Source organism: Gavia stellata, chromosome 4, assembly GCF_030936135.1.
Source record: "Gavia stellata isolate bGavSte3 chromosome 4, bGavSte3.hap2, whole genome shotgun sequence".
NCBI lineage: Eukaryota > Metazoa > Chordata > Aves > Gaviiformes > Gaviidae > Gavia > Gavia stellata.
Window position 1 is genome coordinate 82,283,539 of NC_082597.1, and position 16,785 is coordinate 82,300,323.

The 16,785-nt window shown below is 39.9% G+C and overlaps 1 protein-coding gene across 1 annotated transcript in view; it reads left to right on the plus strand.

Annotated features, from left to right (window-relative positions):
• The window catches only part of VWF (von Willebrand factor), a 146,291-nt gene that overhangs the window by 75,858 nt on the left and 53,648 nt on the right, over positions 1-16,785 (plus strand). The window contains exons 29-33 of the mRNA XM_059816886.1: positions 52-171; positions 2,383-2,526; positions 11,581-11,724; positions 12,691-12,855; positions 15,199-15,242. Of these exons, the coding sequence (XP_059672869.1) occupies positions 52-171; positions 2,383-2,526; positions 11,581-11,724; positions 12,691-12,855; positions 15,199-15,242 (617 nt within the window). The remainder of the gene's footprint in view (positions 1-51; positions 172-2,382; positions 2,527-11,580; positions 11,725-12,690; positions 12,856-15,198; positions 15,243-16,785) is intronic.

Here is a 16,785-nt window from a genome sequence, read left to right on the forward strand (position 1 = left end):
ATCTGGTTATCATGTATAAATAACCTTTTTTTTTTTTCCCCCCCTCCTCAGAGTTGTGCAACAAACCAATGGATGTCATGTTTCTTCTGGATGGAAGTTCCAATATTGGCGCGTTAGAGTTTGAGGAAATGAAAAACTTTGTACGGGCGTTTATTGAGAGTGCTGAGATCAGTATGTATCTGTCTTTTAACTCAAACACATCAAGACATTTTCTATTCTTTTGCTTACACAGGACAGAACAGCTTCTCAGTATATTTTTTTTTAATTTTTATTTTTAAATGACTCTTTCCAATCCCTCAAAAAAATTTAAGTTTCTATTGGGGAAATCGGGCTAGTAAAGCTTTTGGTTCAGATGCAGTTCAGCTTCCTCCCAAACCAAGCTGTTCTGGGTCAGATGAATAAAGGTTTGACATCCAGTTCAGGGAACTGTGTGACGAGGAGTATCTAGGACAGCATCTCTGAGTGCTTCCCTTTATACTGTACTGGATATAAGAAATGTATGTGCCAAACAGGCAAAGAGGTCCCTGTCACAGGATGGAGATTTAGCTGAAGTGTTGTTCTGTGGCAGAAAAGCAAAAATACACGTCTGTGTTTTGGTTCAGTTCTGGATTAGGTTCAACAGACTTGAAAATAATAGTTCAAGTTCAGTTCTGGTTCAAGTAAGAATGGATAATTTGAAGGGTTTTTGGTTGAGGTTTGGTCCAACTGCCAGGTTTCGGTCTTTGGAACGGGCATTTCTGGTTCTCACCAGCCCTTTTTGGCTAACCTAGGGTGCTGGTACTGACTTGTAAAGATGTATTTCTTGACCCGTGTTGGATGACAGACACTTTTTGGGTGTGCTAGACTCGCTGAGCTTGCAGAGTATGTACTGATGGGAGGTACACCTCCAGTTAGGTCATTCAGCACGGATATTATCAGTGCAGCCACCCTGGCAGAACGCCGCATATCCTGCATACACACGAAGGGACCATGTGGCACACGTCGTAGATCAGGACATTGTGTGCCCTTGTGCCAAGTCCATCCACATGGCAGGGGCTGCACAGGATCCTGCGTTTTCCCATAGCACTTGTTTTAACAAACCTGGATTTTTGATCAGAATTGTAATTTTTCAATTCAGCATTCAACCATTTCCACGGAGCAACTGCTGCTGCTGGTGTTTTGCCACTGGGCATTGACATGTTTGAATTATACCTGTGCTTCCAAAAGAGGAAGCTTGTGCTAATTAAAGAGCTCTTAGAGGAAAAGTATAGCATTTCTGTATGTCTAGAATAACTTAGATTTTTTGAAGACACTCTGTTTCTGAAAATTGTATACATGCAAGATATAGAGAAGCAAGCCAAATGAAATGAAATGAACATAAACTAAACAATAAAAGAACACACAATTTCTTTTAGCCTAGCTGTTTTCCTTATCTTTGAATCCTGTAATAGCAAATGTTACATCATTAACAACAGGACAATAATAACGTAGCTATGAAATGACTCCTCACTATGGCCTTGATTTTAAAATCTTTAAGATGACTGTGGAATAATTGTGAAGTGTAGTGAGTAGACAATATTCAGATCAATATAGGGCTGAAACATTTGGGTACATGAAATCACAATTATTATTAACTGCATTCATAAATGTTTTACAAAGCATTGATAAAGAATAATATGCTATATATGTAAGTATTTTCAGTATACAATAGAAGTCCTTCTAAAACCGTGAAGAGAGATACAGCTGATTATTATAAACAGTGTATTGCCCAGTTCAATTCTACAAGTCTGATATTTATTAACTATCTATAGTTTTATTCATGCTTCTTACATAATGCGAAACAGAAGCGGGATGTCAGAGAATAGCAGAACTTGGAATTTCTCTTCATTCCCCTTTGCAGGTCGTGCTCCCTGGGTGCACTATGTCCCATGCTGCAGCTTGATGCATGTCACTCAAGTGATGTATGACAGAGGGAAATATGCACGAAATGTAGTCATCCGGGGAGCCTGGCCCATCAGACAAATGGGGCATCAATTGCTCTTGCAGAACAATGTGCACGTAAAGAAAAAAAAAAGCAGCAATGTTTAGAGAATTTTAAAATGGAAAAGGAATAATATTTGGAGATCGATAAAGTGAAATTCTCCAATCATGGTCAAATTGATCTGAGGTGAAATACTGCATGCTGATTCCTGACAGAGAAGCAAGTGTTTCCAGCAGTACTTGCGTATTTTTTCACCTGGGAATAGTTCAGTTTTGATCTTTTGATTGAAAATGCAGCTTTCACACTCTGATGGAAAATGGCTGTCTAGTTGTGCTTAATGTAAAATACAAACATAATGTATCCTTTAGATTTATTTTAAGACATTTGTATGCACTGCTTAAAATGTTTATTTTCTGCTTCAGGCAATTCTTCAATTCATGTGTCAGTTCTCCAGTATGCTAGGGAAAATAATCTAGAAATTTCATGGAACATGCCTCAAGAGACTGAAAACCTTGTAGAGATGGTGCGCTCAATCCAACAAAGGGAGCAAGGTCCTACCAGACTAGGTGAGTGATTATGTGGATGTTGATGTTTAAACGAGAGGGGTGGGGAAAAAAACCCCCAGAAATGCTAAATGTAGCCTGGCCCCAATCACCAATTTATGTCAGTGCTGTTGTGGTAGTGTTCTGCAGTAGGACTCTCAGTTTTTTTAGTTCACTCATATCTTTACTATAGGTACATTTCTTGATAAAGGTTCAATTTTCTCTATTAAAACATATCCGTAGGTTACTCGAATTAGGGTTTATCTTAATGTGTTTTGGAAAGAAGATGACCGGTTTCATTTTAGCCTTGAAGTAATTCTCAGGATTTGCATTCATTATCTTTCAAGCAAGCAGAACATAATTAAGAAGTAAAGACTTTGATCATTAACCTTTCAGCATCAGCTAGTGGGTCAGATGTTTAGCAGCACAACTGCTTATGCTGACTTCCAATAGCTGCCCCCACCAGATGTTTGATACTCTGCGCTGAGCCAGTGTAACCCATCTGGTTGAAAAATAACTTAGCAAAACAGTGGTTATATTCTGGGTGGTTCAGTTCCCTCACCTAAGTTGCCGTCCTGGTCCCACAAGGACTTGGGCTGGCACAAGGCTGGGGATGGTGCCAGGGAGCAAGGATCGCCTAAGGAGGCACCTTAGCTGAAGAGTTACTTGTGAAACGTCGTCTTCTGTTTCAGAAATCTGCATCCTGAAAAACACGTCCACTTCAGTTTTCATGTGCTGAAACATAACACAGATTTCCCACTGGGTCTGTGGAAATTCAGTACACACACATGTATCAGTCGTAGGGTTCAGCAAAAAAATGATGCTCCTGCAGCGTATCTGATGTTGCACCAGATACCCTGAGAATTTTGTTCTTCTGGACTGGAACCACATTTGCTCTGGCAGCTGCCTAGCATTAGGGTCCTATAAGAGTTGAGGAGTACACAGATTTTTAGGGTCTTTGGCCTACTTCAGGCTGTAAAGAGTTATTGGTACAGAAAAGTGAGAAATAAAACCTGACTTCCATAGTTCGCAGGAGGATTAGCCATGATTGCTTTCTCAGCCTGGAGAAATAAAAATACCAGATGGCTGATGAGACTTCTATAGGCTCGTTGTGGGATAAGTTGTTACATACAAATAGATAAGTTTCATGAAGCCTTCCATCTAATGTGTGTAGGAAGCCACACTGAACTGCAGGATAAACAGGGAAAACATCGCCTTTGGGAAAAGAAAGGGGAGAGGCAGCCACATGACATACTCGTTAGTGATTTGTTTATGTCTCATTGGAAAATGCTCAGAGACCACGATGAGGGATGTGGTATAATGAACCAAAATGGAATAGAGTAGAAGCAGTTCCTCCCAAATGAAGTAATGATAATAAGTCACTGTGGTCCTGTCCTGCACCTTGTAATGTGTGTGAATTCGGCTGACTGCGTAGGAGACTCGGCATCCATGGGAAACGCATGGTCATTCTTGTCGTTTTCTCTGTGCTTGGGCAGAGGCTGCTCACAAAGTGTGGGTGGCTCAGCCTGGATGTTGCAGTTCCCCAGGCAGCTTTGGAAATCTTTCCTAACCTATAGAAGGCTTGATCAGGATTTACCTATCAAATCTATCGTTACTATCGGACCAGTGCTTTTTCTTCTCATTTGCGCTGGCTTCCCTATGGTAGAAACACGATCCCGTGTAATCCTTATTTGATCTTCACTGATCCAAATCATCCTATTTTGGTCAAAAAAGGTATACGTGTGGAGAGCAACTGTAGGCTCTGTTGCCATCACTGCAGAAGTCTTACTGCAGAAAGCATTCCCTTTTCTCTTTCATTTAACTATAAGCAAACTCCAGGAGAGAGATAAGTTTTATTAGTATTAGAAATAATGAAAAACTACTGAGTATTTGAGGGCATAGGCAGAACCAAAAAAGAGCAGCCTATACCACAAAGCTTTCCCATGCGTATGCAATAAGATAACATCACGTAAATTTTGGCTCGAGTAACCCATTGAGAAGAAGCTCTGGGGGTATTGAGACATAATGAAATTGTGTACGACTTCACCTAAGAAATAATTGAAAAAAAGAAAACTGCTTGCAAGCAAGAGCTAACTGTATAAGCCTTTGTTCAGCTAAAAGCGATCTATGCAAGAGAACTGAGAATTACATAAACATACCTCTGTTCGGCATTCATGGGTATTTAGCGGCGTTGTAGGGAGCACAGTGAGCAGTCCCTGGGGTAATTATCACTTAGCTCTTTATAAAACCATGATTTTGATTGCTTACACCTTTACTAAAAGTAGCCCATTTAGGCTGATGTTTTCCATGCCCGCTGCCTGCCTCAGACTCAAAATTTGGAGAAAGTATGATCTACGTGGCTCGTCTATTAAAAGTATTGTTAAGGAAATACATGTGGGTTGTCCCCCTGCCCGCCCAGTTTAGGGAAAAAAAATCTTAAATATTTTAACTGAGACTTTCTGTAGTTATTACCATATTTGAATAGCAGCATTGAGCTTTGCCTATCATGATTACGATGGTATAAATGGTATAAAATTCCCCTGTGGTTTAGGAAGTGGAAGCTCACCATAGCACTTTCCTTGATTCAGATCTCTGCCCTGAGTGATGCGGTCTGTGCAGAATTTTCAAAACCCAGTCCCCATCACCTGCCTAAGGCTGTGGTTTCGCCAGTAGCTGCCCTGATCTAAGGGCTCCCATCTGCTGAAAGACAGAGGTCTTCCTCACTTGCTTCCCCACTACTATTTCTGAATTGGTGGTGTCAGCCCCTTTCTCAAGCCAGCTTTGGCTACCCACTGGTCTCTTCGCTGAGCTGTTTTAATTCATTGTCCTAGCAGGGTGTTTTTTGTGGTTTTTGCTTCTTTTTTTTTTTTTTTTTTTTTAGTTCATTTCTTCAAAGGTTTGTGAGTTGAATATGGTGCTGGTGGAGTCCAGGGTTGTCACAACCCCTTGGTGCAAAGAGAAATGCAGGAGGTTCGGGGCCTCATAGCCTCCTCCCTTCAGTGCTGGTGGGCTGTTGGGCTCACAAATCTATGCTGTTCATGAAGAGTCCTGCCATTCTGTTAATTGGCACACATTAATTCCAGAATATCAATGTGCCGAGAATGGACTATTTAAAGCATTGATCTGTGGGATAGGTTTGCAATAGCTATTTTGTTTCAAAATTGAAATAATCTGCTATTTTCAGGTAAAAAAAAAACCCAAAAAACTAATTCAATGCCTAGTCAAGATCCTAAATTATTATAAATACCAGTTTCAGGATTATTGTCAAGGAGGGTTGTTCCTGGTTAGAGAAATCCTTGGTTAAATAGATGCAGTCTGGACTATCCCCAGGCTTCCTAGCCCGCGGCTTTTTCTCTACCTCTTCAGGTGGCTGAGGAGCCATTTCTTTTTTGCTTCTTTCCCAGGCAGCTTTCAGTACTTGTAGGTGATTAAGACCTCTTGTCGTACTTTTTCTTTTTTTGGTCGAGATGTTGCAGAAGTGTTAGTGAAACCACTGAGGCCACTTAAGGCACAGATTCACAAGTTCCCGGCAGGAACCTCCGCCTTGCTGGAATCCCCCGTCTGTCACAACTCCACAGACCCTCATGAGGCCTTTACGTTTTATTCCTCATTTCAGACAAAATTAAAGAAAATAATTGCAAAGGTTGCTTTTAAGCAGTTTCTGCTTTCCCTGAGGCACCCTGCTAAACCATTAAATGTCTGTGCGTTGGTTTATTTTCCTCCGGGTTGGTTTATTCTGGGATGAATCTTGGTTTTTTATTTCTTGGATGTATTTCAAATGTTTCTAGGGCACCTTGTGCTCTTTCAGTTCATTCCATGATGTTCATAATTGCTCCCAATCTAATATCTGTGATTCAGATTAGCATGCCTTTTTAGACGTTTTTCCTCCTTTATCCAAATCATTAATGAAATTATTCAGTAAGGCAGAATCTAGAGTAATTCCCTGTAGACTCCCAGTAAACACCTCCAACCCTACTCAACAGATTGTCTTTTGTCCTTAAAGCTTGTTTATGTCCATTTAATCAGCTTTCAGTCCTTGCAGGAATCTCTACATGAAACATTCTGAATTATTAGTCCGCGATATGAGTCTGGCTTGAATGGGCATCACATGAATTAAAAAAAAATATAAGTTATTCAGCTAATTAGCCCTTATTGAATAGTCTTGTTCAAGGCAGCCAGAAAAAGGTTCTTACAAAGCCTTTTCTGACTGTCAGAAGTTCGGCATCAAGTGTTCATAGTCTTAGCTGAGAGGAGAATACTGTGCAGTGATGCTGTATTTCACACACACCCCCCCCCCCCATCTTTGTAGGATATCTTCTGTTGGTTTTGCTTTAATGATTATTCCAAACATGACTTTTGTTTTGTAATCTACAGTGTAGTCAGGAGTGTATCAGTGCTGAAAGATGGGAAGAAGGTGCTGTGGTGTGGTGGCAGCCTTTGGGATGACTGACCTGCCCTTTCTAAAGTGGCCTGTATCGATCAATGTTTTTCTGTTTTTTCTTTTTATTTATTTGTATTTTTGCCATGGACGTGCCCAATGACTAACGACCATGCCCTACTTACTGAGCTGAAAGGCTGTGGGGGGCTCAGTGCTCCTGCGAGCTACGCCTTTTTGCTCAGTTACCCAGATAAATGTTCAGATGGTCAAATTTGGGAAGGAGGAGGTGTGTGTGTGCATGTGTGAAATTAATTGCGGCCATTATGCCTGCCAGGATCAGCGTAAGTGTACCATGTTAGCAGGCGGGAGGTCGGGGACAGATGACCAGACACGCGTTCCCATCACCTCCACTGCCATTGGGAACAGATTTTACTGCGTGTCACGCTGCTCTCGGCTCTGTTATTCTCCCATATGTGATGAAGACTGTTGGCTTTGAGACTTCCATCTTGATTTCTCATGGGTTGTATGTCTAATGCCTAAAATACATGTGAGTATAGAAGCCATTCTCCTTCCAAAGCCCATTTGTTGCCTTTTTTTTTTAATAGCACACTGTATATGTGAGAAACAGAAACCATTTGTAACAATAATACATGAGACTAACATAATTTATTCCGATGTTCAGTATGTGGGAACATGTTGGCTGCTAAGCCGGGCTTAGGGTCACGTGCACACAGAGAAAAATCCTTAAAAACGTGTAACCCTTAAAGCCCGTAGCAGACCTTCCATTCACTTCACTGGGGCTTATACAATACCCCTTGTCAATACTAGCAAATGATGTTTTGGCCGCTGTCAGATTTTCTTTTAAAGACAAAAAAAATTGTTTTGTTGTTTTATGAAGCAGGATTCAGGGTATTTTTCTACTAGCATTTGGGTTGTCTCTGGGGTCCATCACTGAAATAACTAGCTGATGGTGTGGTGCCATACAGCTAAACAGACTTAAGAGCTAGCTGCTGCAGAAAGATCTGTCCCCAGCCCCTTGACACCTCGCTGCTGCACGCTTGCACTGCTTGCCTTTGGTGGGAAGGGATGTATGTTGGGTCTTCAGTCAGCTGAGAGAAGGGCCAAAATGGCTGAGAACAATGCATTTATTTTTATTTATTTATTTTTTTAGAACGGTTATTTTTCAGCCATGGTGAGTTGGCCGAGGCAGCAAGCTGTGTGGCCAGGCGGGCAGCAGTGTTGACCACGGGGGGAGCGGGAGGGCATGCCCAGCTGATGTGCCGGGAGCAGCGGACCCTTCCATCTGCCGACAGCTTGCTACGGCACTAACGTAGACGGAGATGCATTTGCAATGTACGTAGGGACATCAGAGTAAGCTGTAGCGGTGCTGGCAGCAGCGGTGGCCCAGATGTCAGCTGCAGAAGGGGTGTACAAGACTCAAGGTGGTCTCATAAAGGCTGAAGCCTGCATGGTTCAGACCTGGTCATTTTAAAGCTAGTTATGGCCAAGATGCTGCGCACTCTCCTTCCAGTCTTAACACAGCCTTGTGCTTGGTGAGATTGTTTTCAGCATAAACATTTAAAATTTCCTTTATTGGTATGAAAATGGCAGATTACTGTTATGTTGCAGTCTAGTAAGAAAACGTTCAAGTTGGTTGGCTTGTTAGCAGTCTATATTTTTATTATGGCCTCTGAGGAGTTTGTTATTACCCTCCCTGGTGAGATGTAGAGACAAACAGTTGAGAAGCAACAGCTTCCAGCTTGGGATGGTGACTTTCTGAATCCCTCTAGCAGGACAAAAGTGTTCATTTGATCATGTCTTCAGACACCTGGCTCTTTTCTCTACAGCTGGCTTCAAAATACGGGGAGAAGTCCAGAGAGTTCTTAGTACGCTAAAACAAAATTTCCATGCATTAAATTGAGTAATTGATTTTTGGGGACTTTGAAATAGTGCCTCGTTCTATTACAATGAAACTTTATTTCTTTATTAGAAATTATAAAAATAATGGATTTTCCAGTTTACATCTATGTATGGAAGTTTCTGAAAATTTTCAGAATTAATGGGAGAAAAAAATGGAGCTGGAGCAGCTGGTGACCACACCAACCACACAAATGTCCAAGGGTCATTAAAAAAGACAAACACAGAAATTCTAAGTATTTTTCACAAATGAATGAAAAATCGTTTGTGATTCTTACCATGCAAACGTTTAACTTAAAATATTTGAAAGTTAAAACCTGAAATAATTTTTTAGTAATTATTTATAGGTCAAAAGGGAAATAAGTCAATTTTCTGGCACAGTGACCATCCGGGAGCAATCTCAGGTACTGGCATATAGTCATATTATTTTCTGTATTTTGTTTTATCCCTTAGTTAGTTATAGCTAACATGCCATTCTGCATCTAACATCTACCTCTACAGACATATAGAGTTACTACTGGAAGACAAAACCATTTGTAGCAATGATTGTGAGACAGCTGTATAGGGCATGAGTTAATACCTGGGATTAGTTATTTTTTCTGCCCAGTAATAGTAGTTTGTGAAATGGAATTGCCATCACCCAACTAATAATGATGTTTTAAAATACATTTTGTTGCAAGTCGAAAAACATTCAAAATTTTGAGATTTTCACTGAACAGAAGCTTTAAAGTGTTTTCATTTCATATAGAAAATACAATTCAGAATTATAGTGGGAATGCAAATCAAATTATAGGAATGAAATTAATTTACACAGTTGGAAGAACTAAATAAAAGATAATCATTGCATAGCAAGAAACAGAAGACAAACATCCCATTTTATTCTTAAAAATGTTGAAAGCTTTCTGTTGATTTTTCTCCCCCCTCTTTTTTTTTTCCTTCTGATCATAATTGACATCTCCAAAAAGCATTTTGATTTAAACAAACATGCATCTTTCTGTTTGAGAACTAGTGCTTGGGAAAAAATGTGACCCTCTCTAGACAGGAGATTGCTAGTGGAGGTAATGGTGCATGGTAGATGGAAGCTTGTAGGAGGAGAGATTGATGTGGATCCTGTATCTGTGGTAGGTCTGACAGGGCCTTCCAGCAGCTCCTGGTGGGTCCCAGCTCTTCTCTTTCGTTGTGGGCATTTGTGTGGAGAGATGACATGTGAAGATGAGGATAAGGCTCCGGGGAGGAAGTAGTGATAATGGGCTAATGGGGAAGAAGAGGTGGCTGGATAAGGTGGGAAGAGGATACGAGGCAGTTGGTCAGGGACTGTAAGGTGTATGAGACACCAGGAAAGGATGGGGAAAGCAGCAGTATTTGAGAAGGGAATGTCGCCTTCAAACCAGTACAGGAATACATTCAGGAAACATTCAGGCTTTTTCCAGATACCTTATTCTAGGCTAGATTCTTCCAAGGGGTAAATTCTTCCTGAAACCCTAATTAAAGCCTTGTAGAATATCCAACTGCTGTTGCCACGTTATCGATAGTCAATGCTCTGAGTGAGTTTCCTAGAGGATGTCCATGCTTGCAGCAGCTTGGGAAAAGGATCTTCACTTCTAGCAGTGAAAAGGGGTGGGTGACGTGATGAAAGAAGACATGACGTGCAAAGTGTTGAGGTGTGCTGAGGTGTTCTGGGGGTGTGCCAGTGATTTATCTATCATCTGACTTCCAGTGTTTTGCAAACGCGTTTGTTATTTAAAATTATTCAGTGAACTCCTCAGGCAAACATATTTGTGCTCCACAGTTATTGCAGATTACTTGGAGGAACTAGTCTTTCAAGTATTTATTATTCACCATTCACCGTTTGCCCTGAATGTCACAACAGTCACACGGTATCATTTCGACTTCCTGACCCGATAACTTCCAAGCCCAAAGGAGCTTTTAAGAAAGCTGCATATCGTGATTCCCAGAATAAATATTTGTGCAAATACATATCTAAACACAAGTACTAGCAACGTGCTTTCTTGCTGAGGTCATGGTTTTGAACCAAAATTTGCGTGAGTGTTCACAGATGTTAAATGAAAGGGCAGCAGCTACCCATTTAAGCCAGTTTGCGATTTGGTAGCTAACGTAGAATTTCTTCATGTGTTTTGTGGGGTTTGGTGGGTTTTGTTCGTTGTTTTGTTCTTTTTTTTTAGTATGGATCGCCCAGTTATATTATGGGTTAGTCTAAGTCTAGATTTCCGAGAGGTTGCTGGTAGGAGGGAAGCAAGGTATGCTTTTCACACCAGTAGAAAAAGTTGACCACATTAGGGAAGGACTAGATCTTTTCTGGGAGCTGAGCAACTTGAGTCTACAATTCAGGATGGTGTGAAGTTGTAGGTCAGATAGCCACTGGATGTCACTGTTGTTCTGCAATTGGGAAATAAATACATGTTCTTCTACAGTATCTTCTTTCCTTTTGTGTAATGCAATGGTAATACCTCTGGAAAAGGTAACTACTAAAGTGAGGAGCATAACTTTATCATTGCAGCTAAGGAAAGGTAGTAAAATTCCCATTACTTCAGAGGCTGGGGAGCTAAGGATGGTTCTCCTGTGTTGGGATGTATTAATAGTACTGGTAGGTTCTTTATAGCTGAGATCTTTCATGTAGCAGCAATAACGCAGATGTTAAAAGTCCTTTAAGAATAAGCATTTTCCAGTACTGTATAACATACTAATACAAGGTAAGATTCAGTTTTATAGCCTCCTACGAGTTTTCTATCATATCTCTCATTTATCTCTTCATTTCTTCCTAGGAAAAGCCATTGATTTTGTCGTTCAGAATGCAATGTCAGAATCCCACGGAGGGAGACCCAGCGCGTCAAAGGTCGCGATAGTCATCGTGTCGGGGAGATCAGAAGACGCTGTGGAGGCTGCTGCACTTTCTGCAAGAATGAACAGTAAATCTCGTTTCACTGTCACTGTTTTTAAGCAGAGTTGTTGCTTTTTGAGTAATGCACTAACTAGAACAAAGGATGAAAAATGAAGGCACTGGTATGTTCATATAAGTTCACTGAGATGGACTTACTGTGCATAATGTGCTGGTAAGAAACAGGCCTGAACAAACCCTGCCTGATGAAGATGCCTTTGAATTACTGGTAAACTCAGGACCAATCTGCAATTTAAGCTGAGCAGCTTCCATAGGCTTCACAAATTAGTGGCATTTCATTTTCCCAGTTCCTGTGGATAGACAGGAATGACAGAAATGTGATCGAATATTATAAATTCAATACTGTTGCAGTACAGTGAATCTTGAAAGGTTCACTGCAATAATAATAGAGAAAGGATTTGCACTGACTTACACAGGAATATGCTTATAGTATCAATATGTGCTGCATGAGGTTTTTTCAAGCTTTCTGGCTGTAGTCTCTGTACCTCAGCTTTCTCAGGTGTTCAACTGAGGAACAGTGACCTCCTTTTTAGATTGCTTTGGGAGCTATTGAATAAGGCGTGGACTAAATAACAACTAACATTTTTTTAATTAAATGGCTTGAAAATAATCCAATTGCCACATAACTGAAGAAAGAAAACAACATATTGAGATTTTTTTTTTACATTTGAAAAAAGTGAAGATGTTGTAATTAAGTCTGCAGCTGTATTTTGTTGACCATGCATGATCTTATTGTGCTTGGGAATAATAGACCTCATCTTAGCTAACACTGTGATTAGAGCATCACCATTTCTGCCCTTAATGGCCTTTAGCCTATGCGGAGGGAGTGATGCAAAGAATACATGAAAAGTAACTGTTGGAAAAAACCTTTTCCCAGTTCTTTTTTTGAAGAAGTAAACAAAAAAAAAAATACAACAGCAAAGACCTCCTGCTCGTGCGCATTGCCCATTAAAGACCTTTTCTTCTCTTTTCCTAGGGGTATCCCTGTTTCCAATTGGAGTTGGGAACACATATGATGAAGAGCAACTAAGGACTTTGACTGGGCCGTCAGCTGCTAACAGAATCATGAAGCTTCAGAATTTTGAAGACTTATCCACTATGATCACATTGAACAGTGAATTTATCAAAAAACTGTGCATGGGTAAGTCCAATATAGTTGTAGCCTCATAACTGGAGCAAACCACAAAAACTGAAATGCCAAAACCAGAATGATTTTTCTTGATGTGAGAAGTCAGCCCAATGCTCCTTGATTAGTGTTTCACTGACAATTATCACAAATGCTAACCTAGACCATCACTTAGGTATAAAACAAAATTTGAGCCCTTTCAGCATGTAGGCAACTGCTATTCTAATCAACCAACTTTCAGCAAGATTTTTAAAACTGCTTAGACCTGAACTTTCAAGCTATTATCTTATTAATAGTCAGGGCTGGTCATTAACTGAAGGACACCAGGAAAGCTCAGGCTGTCATGAATGAATGCGGGCACGCTTCAGAAATGTTACAAGTTAGTTGTGAGTAAAGATTTCAAATTACATGTTTTTCTGCACAGACCTAAGCGTTGTTATGTGTATGTCTGCAAAGAATTTAGCCAAAGTGTAAGAAAAAATAATGAAGAATTATTTCTTTCTGAAACCTGGAAAGCAATTCCAGAATTTTCCTGGAAACTTTTCCAGGAAAACAAATACTGGGGAAAAAAAAAAAGTGTAAAATATTTTAAACAAACATTCATTTATTTGTAGATAGCAATCCCCCCATCTAAGGAAAATTGCTCCAACTCTGGCCAGTATTTTACTTCTTTTGCCTTGGTCTCCGTGTGTATAGATATTTATTACCCGTATTGTTGTTGTTACTTCTATAACAATAGCATCTACGTGTCCCCTCCGCAAACCACTGACTCATTGTGTTAGTCATTGCACAGGTTTTTACCAGCTTTACTAGGGCTTAGTTACGTCTCCATTAAAATAAGTCGACTTTTTTGCAGAGCCAAGTACCACTAAGGATGAGGAAGTTGCAGAGTGTGCACAGTCCAGCTTAGAGATATCCGATCAGTCTCCACTGGGATCACTTCTGGCATTTTAAAATCTCTCCAGAGCATCAAACAGCTGCCATTTTCTAGATTTAAACAGCTGCCATTTTCTTTCTTTTCTTTTAAAATAAGCTTTTAAAGATCTATTTCCTCTCCTCACACTATAAAACATGTGATTTTCTTGCCCTAAATTACATTGATCCAAGATATAGGATGGGGAGCAGGAGTTTGAAACCAGTAACTATTTTCTTATTGCAATCTGTGCTATAACCTATCGCTACTAGAGGTAAAAGCTTTGTATTTTTATGAAATGTATATCCAGCTATTCCAACAGCACAAAGGGTATGCTCAAAACCTTGAATGAAAAGTATCTTATAGTAGATGCATAAACCTGAAAAATTTAGCTCTCCCTTTTGCTATGGGGTAGGAAACTATCTTATTTTTTTTGTTGGTTTTTTTTTTGTTGTTGTTTTGTTTTATTTAAGTTTTTTACAATCTGTAAAGTATAATTTTCCCCTCCAGACTCATACAGTTGGATTTCTGGTATGGAGGGAGTCTTACTTTATATATGGAAGTGTACCAAAAATAATACTATTAAAAAGGTTTAAAAGATTTCCTAAATGCTTTCAAAATACATTACTTGTGCTGGAAAAGACAGAGCATATAGCCTATATATGCTAGCATAGTATAGTATTATATAAAGAGTTTGCTAGTCAGTGTTTTAATTTCCTAGACACGTGCTTATCGCATTGTCATACCATAGTAATTATATGAAATTACTTTTCATATATCTTTAGCTGTGTTATGAGAGCACATAAACATAGAAACTACAGTTCACTGGGTGCCTTATGATTGTCTAACTGATTATATAAAAAAACCTGCCCATCACAGCAATGCCTGAATGTAATGAAACGGAATTTGAGTATTCTTATTGCATCCATTTTCATTCTCATGCTAGCTGCTCACAAATCTTATCTTGGGGTTACTCGCTGTATTTATCTTTCTGCATTTAATGCATGGGTGTGTAAATTCTCATTACCTGCTAATTACCAGAAATATTCTCAATTCATCATGAGATTCAGAAGTAAGGTGGACCCTGCCTCAGAGCTCAAGCAATGATCTTACGTACCATCTGGGCAGAGCGGTATGTCAGTACAAGGAGTGCTGTAGAATTACAGCCTACCTACTGCTCACAGGGTATTTTGGGACCAACGTCATTGCAGAAGTTAGGTGATGCTAGCAGTAACAAAGTCTATGCTTTCTTTGACTTGCTCTTGTACACTTTCGACACATGCCCGCAGTCTTCAGGTAGGGATTCTCACATTCTAACACAAAACCCCCCCCTTCTTACAGCCTAAGTTACATTTTTAAGTAAGCAATCTGTATTTTGGTGACCACCGCTTAAAAGGCTGGATAAGGGAGTGAGATGGCTAAAAGGATGTCTCTTTCTCTTTCAGACCCTGTCAGAGAATGTATAGATGAGGATGGAAACAAAAAGAAAGTAAGTGTATTGCCTGGGTCATCCATCTGGCTTTCAAGTTACAAAGTTCATGCAGGCTCACAAATACCTTCATAGATAATCTGAAACAAAAAGTGTTGGACAATATTAAGAATTATTTCAGAGGAGGAAAACGTTGGCTTTTGAACCGATGGGATAATTTTGCACACAAAGGAGACTTTCTCTAACGACACCTGATCTTGCAGTGTGTTGAGAACTATTGAAGGCAGTGCAGAGCCAAAACTTGTGACAGTGTGTGTCTTCCCTGAGAGAGAAAAATGTGTTTCTATCTCCTGGTGAAAGAACTTCTGAGAAAGCTAGACATGGCCAAAATAAAGGTGCATGTACAGGGCGAGGCAATGGCATTGTCCAGACCCTGTCCTTCTGCTAAAATACAAATATCTTGTTCCTACAAAAATTTTGTAGGAAGATAATTATTGTGTGGTAGTCATCTCTCTAGGGAAAACCATCTCTTATGTAATGAAATCAAAGTTCTTAGTGTTCGTTTGCAGAAAAGCTTTTATTAATCCTGAGAAAATGCTCAGAAATGTTAGTAAATCCATCTGATCTCTCAAAAGTGATCTGCTCTAAGAAAGGGATGATGTAGATGTTATAAATGGTTCAGTTCCTTCATCTCAGATGAAATGCGAAGGTTTTTGAGTGTATATGATACTTCATGCATGTAAAAATATTAGCATAAGCTTGTTACGTGATTTCTAGCTGGGGTCAGTTATGAGTTCTACTCTAGGATTTATCTTGAATTTCTAGTACATTAAAAATATTCCTTTTGATTTTTCCCTTGTGAAGTCATGACTGTAAGGAAGGATATGGCTAATAAAGAAATGCTTATGAATTGTCTAGACACAGGAAATATACTTATATCAAAGCTGCCTTATGCGGTTGACCTCGATCAGCTGGTCAGATCACAGAAAGGCTTTAGCTAGACCAGACCCTAAGTATAACCTGGTGGCTTTGAGGTTGACAACTTAATTAAGAAAAAAACCCAACAAACAAAAACTAAACTTGAAAAACTTTCTTAATTAAAAAATAATCAGATTCTTGTTGTTTATTCATTTGTCTTGCATGTGTCCAGGACTCTGGGCTCCTAGAAGCAGACACACTTACATGTAGATGAGTGCTGGGAAGGCTAAACTTAAATTTCAGACATGTCAGGTTTCATTTTTTTGGGTGATAAACTTAAAGCGCAATTTTCGTTCTGGCTAAAATGCTTTTGGAAGAAAAGAGGCCAGGCTCCACTCTGTATAAAAATGAACCACGCTTGCAAATGGGAGCGTTTAGGGGGATTTTGTGTTACCTCTTCTGTCAGCCAGAAATAATGGGTTTTGGAAGACACTGCCAACATGGTAGCCATTGCCTTACGGAGCAGGCTGTTGAGCATCCCGTGGTGCCTACAGGACAGCATGGAAATGCTCTGTTGCTGGCGTTCGGTGGCCACGCTCTGAACTCCTCTGCTGCTTCATGGGCAGTAACGTGCCATCGTTGACTGGTAACCCTCTTCCAGCATAGTCCACGGATCCACAGGGAT